General features: G+C 57.8%; 1 protein-coding gene across 1 annotated transcript; it reads right to left on the reverse strand.

Moving 5' to 3' along the window:
• Nucleotides 1-615: 615 nt before the first annotated feature.
• Nucleotides 616-6543, reverse strand: CISH (cytokine inducible SH2 containing protein). The gene is made up of 3 exons (XM_045992394.1): nucleotides 6387-6543; nucleotides 2423-2643; nucleotides 616-2208 (listed from the first exon to the last, which is right to left on the reverse strand). Exons 1-3 carry the CDS (start codon nucleotides 6404-6406, stop codon nucleotides 1676-1678), a joined length of 774 nt encoding a protein of 257 aa, XP_045848350.1. The 5' UTR covers nucleotides 6407-6543; the 3' UTR covers nucleotides 616-1675.
• Nucleotides 6544-7982: the final 1439 nt, after the last annotated feature.

A 7982-nucleotide genomic window follows, 5' to 3' on the forward strand; every position in this document is an offset into this window, starting at 1 on the left:
CCAGCCTGTGTCACAGCCCTTCCAGGTCCCACCTCAGGCCAGACCCTGCTGGCTTATTGGCCACTACCCCCAGCTCCACTGTTCTGCCGCACTGCACAGAATGACCCTTCCCCATGCCTCCTTGTGATCCGGGAATAGGAGCTTCCCAGTCATGCCCTGGTGCTTCTGCACTCCCTGTACCTCCTCCCTGAAACGACTGGCTCTGACTTTGCTGTTGGCCTCATCTCTAAAGACACAGCCCCCAGGAGTGGGTGGAGTGAGTGCCCCCGTAGCACCCATTCCCCAGCATCCTCCACGTTCGGTCTTTGACATCTGTTTATACCTCTCAGGTCTGGTGCCCTTCTGCCACTACCCCCCGCTGGCAGCGGCCTGGTCAGTGACCCTGCAGGCAGTCCAGCTGGCCTTCACCTCCTGCTTCCCATCCTCCAAGGGGAACAACAGGTAGTGAGAGAGGAAGGCTGCTCCCTGTTCCCCTCTACCCTTTAGGGGCTTCCCTAGCAGGACTGTTTAGCTACACAAGGTTGCTGGGCCCCAGCTGATCCAGATGTGAAGTGGCAGATAATAATAACATCAAAGGGGACAAACTAAGAACTCAAAAGAGGACCCATGCAGGACTCCTTAAATGAAAAGTACAATTTTATTGTCAATACAGAAAAATCAGTAGAAGAAAAAAGACTACCAAACTGGGCTCTGCTTGTTATAATAATTATTTGATAAAGTCTTATCAGATATGTATGCCTTTCCCTCTCACGTGCAGGTGCCTTTCTAGGCAGGAAGTGGGCCCAGCAGACCCGGGGCGACCCGCACGCTCCCGCAGGCCTGTGGCCCAGCCAGACCAGCTCTGTGCAGGTAGGGCTCTGCCCTGCAGGGGTGGGGAGAGGCGGGCTCTGCTGGGCACTGACGCCCGGGCTCCTATTTTCTTGTCCATTTATCTACCCTTCCAAAGCAGAGCTGGGGGCAGAAGAGGGGGGGACACATTCACAGGGGGGTGGGTCAGCGCCAGGATATCCAGAACTGCCTTGGGTCCAGCAACAGGTCTCAGGGTGGGGCTCTCCACAAGGAAGAATCAGAGAAGCTGGGGCAGAGCTGGGGTCTCGAGAGCACTCGGGGCTCAGGGCAGAGACGTGGGGTTGGCTCACCTCGAGACCAACCCAAGGAGAATAAATAAATAAATACTGTATAACTTGGCAGTCCCCCAGCTTGGCCTATTCCCCCACTGGGGGGACCGTCACTGCCAACCTCAGTTCCTCTAGCCACCATCTGCCCTGAGACAGGGTGGCTGGAAGGAGGGGGCCCGCCCTACCCCGTGGACTGAGAAATCAGGGCCGGCAAAGTCTACGTAGTTCAGGAGGCCATAGCAGGCAAATGGGGGCCTGGGCCCAGCCCACAGGATGAGACAGGTCCTGCCTATCTCCCTCTCTTCTGACCCATGGCTCACCCCAGCCACATGGGGGCTGAAGCGGGGGGTGGGGGTTGACTTCCAGGTTGTGGGACGCTTTTCCAGACATGCCCCACCCCGCAGCCTCGCTCCTGCTGACTCTTCCTGGTCCAGCTGGTCAGGTGCACACAGACACCAGGTGACCTGAGGAGGGATGACGGGAGCCCAAGTCCAGCTGGGGCTGGCGTCCCCTCCAGGGTATGGCCGGATGAGGCCCGGATGACCCGCACTGGCAGGTCAGAGCTGGAAGGGGTACTGCCGAAGGTAGTCGGCCATGCGCCGGGGCAGCGGCAGGCAGTCCACGTCAGCCACCAGGCGGTTGATGACGAGGCGGCACAGGTGCTGCAGGCTGCGGGCGCTGCTTCGGCGCACGAACGGCTGGACCAGCTTCAGGTGCACGGCCGTGACTGTGGGCACGGGCAGCGCCGGGTCGCCGGGCACATCCTCCTTTGGGATAGGCGGGGCCGGGGTGGGCGCAGGGTCAGGGCTGTCGCTCCGGGGGTCGGCGGCACAGGAGGCCACATAGTGCTGCACCAGGCTGACCACGTCGGGGAAGGCCAGGATGCGCGGCCTGGACAGGCAGTTGGAGTCCAGGCGGAAGCTGGAGTCGGCGTACTCGATGCGCACATTGGTGGGGCCTCGGGTGGTTTTGACCGACAGGGTGAAGAGGTAGCTGGGGTGGGTGCTGTCGCGGACGAGGAATGTGCCTTCTGGCATCTTCTGCAGGTGTTGCCGGGCCTCGCTGGCTGTAATGGAACCCCAGTACCAGCCTAGGGAAGTGGAGAGCGGGCAGAGAGCCTGGTCACAGGGGCATTCAGCTGGGGGCGCAAAGCAGGGGAGGACTCCGCCTCCCCCTTTATGCTTCCATGGGGAGCACTGCCCCTTCCCGATCAGACTCTCCAGGGCAGGGAGACTCAACAGATAGAGCTAAGCTTTCCCCAGTGGACTTCCCAGAACAAGGCCTGCTTTTCTCCTCAAACTTACCAGATTCCCGGAGGTAAGAGAAGGTCTTGGCTATGCACAGCAGGTCCTCCTCTGGGTCCAGCACCTTGGGTTCACTCTCCGGCTGGGCTGGGGTCTCCTCTGCCACTTCCTCCAGAAAGGCCCCCGCAGGCAAAGGCTGCATAGCTGGTTCGGGCAGCTCCAGGGACTGGGCCCACAAGGGCCGCTGCCCGATCCGCTCCACAGCCAGCAAAGAACAAGGCCTAGAAAAGAGTGGATGGGCAATGAGTGGAGGCCCTGTACTCACCCTGCGCAGATCCCCTGCGCCCGGGGCCGGCTACATGACTTCTGGCCCGTCCATCTCGGTTTCCTCCTCTGCCCACTCATGGGCTTAATGATGTCAGCACACCACCTCCCAGCTGTCACCACAAAAGCCTCCTTGATGGCTTCCCCCACATGGAGATTCGCTTTTGAAAGAGCCTCCTCTGCCTTCTTGCATTTATTGAACAGTAATTAAACTCTCTATTGTGCACCAACCCAAAACACAGATCATTCCTTAGAGGCATTTCTAGCTCAGAACGGGAAACTGGTGTCCCCACCACTAGTAGGATCCAGTGCAAAGAAGTCTCACACTGGTGCCCTGTGGGCTGAGGTGGGCTGATTACACGGCACTGGTCCTGCCTGAACCATGGCCTGAATCTTCATGGGGTGCTCCAGAGGCCCCCAAATTATGGTAGGATGCCTGACAGGAGTACCTGTCGGGGGGAACTTGGTCCATACTGGCCAGGGCTGAGAGGTGGGAACAATCTCCCCAAACAGGTCAGACTCCCATCCCGTTTCCTCCTCCTCCCAGCTGAGGGTCTGGGATGGACACTGGCCTCTAAAGGCACTGGTAAGTCCCACCTCCCACAAACATAAGCTCCCAAGAAAGGGCAAGGTAGTCATTCCACGTTCCAGATCCCACCCTGGCAAGCCAGCCCTACTAGGCTTTCTGATCTTATGCAAACCTTGCTGTTCAGCTTCTCCACCCTCTAATGAGGGGTACTCCCAGACTAGATCCTGATGGGTTTGGCTATACCGTGTTCTCTGGTGACAAGAGTTGGGCTGCTGAGCCAGTCCCAATCTGAGCAGTGGCCTTTCTCTGGGGAAGACCATCCAGCATGGTTATCCTGGGGCTTCCTGGGAGTAAGGGGTATGGGCCCTGGCTCCCAAGAAGAGACTGCTGGTCCTTCCTCACTCCTCAGGAAATACATCCTCAGGCCTCAGTTCTGGGTTTGGTCCCCTGCTGGGCCTCAGGACCCCGAGATAACAAAACCATGGGCTTTGCCTTTAAGGAGAACTTATAACCCGAAGTCATAAAAGCAAAGGGTGTCACGGGGGAGTCAAGGTCCGCCTGTTCCTGAGCTGAGTCTGTCAGGCCAAAGGAAGGAGTGGAGGGAAGGTGCTCCATCTGGGCAGAGACGACAGCATGGGTAAACAGTGCCCGGGATTTCTTATGAGGCGGGAAGAGGTGGACAGAAGCCTTGGCAGGGCGAGGACAGAGGAGCCAGATCTCACACTGTAGGTTATTGCTGAGCGTTAGAAGGTTTTTTTTTTTCAATATTTTATTTATTTGACAGACAGAGATCACAAGTTTTATTTATTTGACAGACAGAGATCACAAGTAGGCAGAGAGACAGGCAGAGAGAGAGGAGGAAGCAGGCTCCCCACTGAGCATAGAGTCCGATGCGGGGCTCGATCCCAGGACCCTGAGATCATGACTTGAGCCGAAGGCAGAGGCTTAACCCACTGAGCCACCCAGGCACCCCATGTTAGGAGATTTTTTTTTTTTCAGTATTTAAATTTATTTATTTTTTCAACGTAACAGTATTCATTGTTTTTGCACAATACCCAGTGCTCCATGCAATACGTGCCCTCCCTATTACCCAGCACCTGTTCCCCCAACCTCCCACCCCCGACCACCCTTCAAAACCCTCAGGTTGTTTTTCAGAGTCCATAGTCTCTTATGGTTCACCTCCCCTTCCATTTTTTTTTTTTTTATAAACATATAATGCATTTTTATCCCCAGGGGTACAGGTCTGTGAATTGCCAGGTTTACACACTTCACAGCACTCACGATACCCATGTTAGGAGATTTTAACAAATCGGGAGAAGGGGTCACAAGACCCTGGCCTACCACAGTCTGTGCAGTACTTGCCCACACCCACTCTGGGCACCTTATGGGAGCTCTGGAATCCTACTGGGGGAGCCAGAGGCCAAGCGCCAAGGAACCAGCTGGAGGCCTGCCTGCTGGGTCCCCTAGCTCAGCTCAGGCTAGCCACAACCTCCAGTGGTGGCCCTGTCCGGATGCTTAGCAGGGCACTTGTGGGTGTGGGCACCTCTAGGGTCAACATGGTTTCTGGGTGTGTGAGCAGCCCTATTGGTCTCCTGGTGAATGACTGTGTATCTGAGGAGGGGTGTGTCCACAGCTGTCATCGCCATGGCGGGGGCGACAGTGGGTGTGCTCTAGGTGTGGGTGGCCTGTACGTGTGTGTGCCTGTTGTGGAACCCAGCCTGTGAGTCCTGAATGGGGACACATGCCAATGGAGCATACTCAGCCCTGAGGGGGGGCCCCTCCAACAAAGCCAGCAGCCCAAACCTACCTGGGGAGGGCACCAGATGGGCTGTGGCTGTGTATGTGGAGGATTAAAAATCTTGCTTCCTGGGGCACCTAGGTGGCTCAGTCATTAAGAGTCTGCCTTCAGCTCAGGTCATGATCCCAGGATCCCAGGGATACCACATCGGATTCCCTGCTCAGTGGGAAGCCTGCTTCTCCCTCTCCCACTCCCCCTGCTTGTGTTCCCTCTCTTGCTGTCTCCCTGTGTCAAATAAATAAAAAATCTTAAAAAAAAAAAAATACTGCTCCCTGACACCAAACACGGGCCCTGTGGAGAATGTGGAACCCCATAATTGGGGGAGGGGTCCTGAGAACAAGGGTGTGGGGGTGTTCGGGAGTCCCAAAATTCAGAGGAGGGAGATGAGGGAGACCATCAGGGAGAAGTATATAGTAGCACAGTCTTCCTAGCTCCTCCTGCTTCCCTCCGTGGAAACAGGACTGCTCAGGGCAACGGGCACTTCAGCCTTGCCCCACCTTCCACCCTTCTTCACTTGGTACTATGCCAGTTCTGATAACAACAGCCACTGGGCCACCCCGTGCTCCCTGGGTGTGGACACTCAGTCATCTCTCCTTTCTCTCTCTCCCTGGAGCTTTCTGAGTTCCTGTCAGATCCGTCCAGAGAGCATCAGACCTATTGGTTGAAGGGGATGCTAAGGCGGAAGGAATGTACGAAGAATGTTCAGCTGAGGCCAAGACTCTTCTTATCAGCCCCCACCCCACCCCAGTCTTTGGGGGAAACTTGGAGAAGGGAGGCAGGAGCCAAGTGCTCACAATGGGATCCCAGACTGGGTTGAGAGGAGGGGTGATGCAATTGTGGGGGTCAGTTAAGTCAGGCCAAACTCAGGCTCTTCCAAGAGCTGCTGGCCAGCAGGTGCCAACCTGGGGGGAGCCATGGATCTCAGTCTGGCTTCCCAAAAAAAGCCTAGTCGCTAGCCCATGGCAGAAGGGTGGATGATGGAACAGAGAGGGGCAGGGGCTAACCCAAGGTCACCGGTAGGCCCTGTGGCCTGCAGGCTAGGGTAGAGAGCTCTGGGCCCAGAAGGAGGTCTGGGCAGGTGAGCCACGTCTTAGAGGACACGCTTCGCCGGCGTTCAACCGCTCCAGCCAGAACCCAGGGTTAGGCTACCCTGTGTTCCTCCCGTCGTCAGCCGACCCCCAGTTTCACTACCCACAGTGGGAGCAGAGGTAGTGGCGGTGTTGTCACCGCTCCCTGTCGTCACCTCGAGCTCCTTCCGCACTCAGTCATCTCCGGCCCGTCCAGCCCTCTTACTGGCCGGCAGAGAGCACGAGGCGGTACTCTCCCGAAAGCCCGGCGCAGAGGCCGGGCGGGGGACGGCGAGCCGCACTTACCCCTGAACGCAGAGGACCATGTCCCGGCAGCGGCAGCGGCAGCTCCGGAGCTGGGGCTCGGCCGGACGGCGGCTGCTGGAGCGAGCCAGTGGGCGCAGGGCTCCCTCGGCGCACCGGCGGCGGGCTGGGACTGAGCGGCGACCGCACTGGCGGGCCGGGAGGGCGCTGGGGGCGGGCCGGGAGGGCGGGGCGGGGCGAGCCGCCTAATCTTTTGTCCTCTGTGTCCCAACCCTTCCCGGAAGCGACGTCTTCCTAGAACCGCCGGCTGCGCTGCGGGGCGGGGGAGGGGTGTGGGCGGGGGCGCCCGCTCCCCGGGGTGGCGCTGAGGGCCGCTGAAGGAAACACCTTTGACAGATTTCCAAGAACTTTCCAGGAAAATGGGGCGGGGTCCCGTTCGCCGACCAATCGCAGCCCAGGAGGCGGAGCCGAGTGCCCGGGGCGGGCCAATTGCAGCTTTGGGATAGGAGGCTGAGGAACGAGCCGGGTTGAACGTGACCTAGAGAACAGTAGGGAAAGACCCCGTTGGAGAAAGCCAGGGAGGGGCAGGGGTTTTACCCATCCGAGCCCAGACTACTTTTGAGCATTCCGCTTCCTTGGAGACAGGCCCCTTTATCGCTCTGTAGAACTGGTGGCAGCGCAAGGGCAGGGTCACGGGCCTGTCCTCCCAGCTAGTGGCTCCCCCAAAACTGTCTGGTGTGCAAGCGCCCCCTGTGGGCCGCATTTGGATACCCGGACTCTGTGTGGGGTGGTGGAGAAGTCGGTGGCATTTGGAGAAGGACGTGGGAAGAGGGGGGGGGGTGCAGAGGGGGGCCTCAGATCCGAACAGGTCCACGGGGGTCAAGGATCTGCCACAGCTAAAAGGATCCAGGCGAGAATGTTTTCTCTGAAAGAGTTGGGGGAGAAGGCACATCCCAATCTTGGGATGGGGGTAGGTGTGGCCACCTCATTACCCACCTGATGGCTGGGACACTGGGAGACCCCAGCATGGAGCACCTGTGTAGGGTGCAGTCTCTTCAGCAGAAACTTACCGCCCCATTACCGTGAAGACAAAAGGGCCTCAGAGCTGCCAAGCGACCGAACCAAGATTTGAACCTGGGTCCCTGAGGGGCCAAATTCCAAGCTCTCTACCGGAGAACTACCTCTTCCCTCTAACTGTGACTACTTCACTGAACATTTTGTATGTGCCATGTATGATCGATGATTTCCAGCCTCATTTCCTTGTCTAACCACTACACATTGTGTCCTCTTTACAGGTGAGGAGATGGAGGTACAGAGAAGTGAAAATGTACCCCAGATCTCACAGCCAGCAAATGATGAGTTGGTGCTTGGAGCACAGTAACATCCCCCCCTCCTCCCCGGCTTGCTGGGTTCCTTGATCTGACAACTCCTAGGCATCCTTCAGGATCCAGCTTTCAGGTCCACAGTGAAGCTTCCCTGCCCCCAGGCGGGTCAAATGTCAGAGCACCATGGGTGTCCCATTGAAAGCTTCCTTACAGGTTTCAGCAGTGAGGCAGTTTTGTGTGTTAAACTAAAAGGCCCCAAGGGCCTCCAACCACGTTGGTGAATGTGACAGAGTAACAACCCTCACCTGTGTGA

This window comes from Meles meles, chromosome 20, assembly GCF_922984935.1.
Source record: "Meles meles chromosome 20, mMelMel3.1 paternal haplotype, whole genome shotgun sequence".
Classification (NCBI taxonomy): domain Eukaryota; kingdom Metazoa; phylum Chordata; class Mammalia; order Carnivora; family Mustelidae; genus Meles; species Meles meles.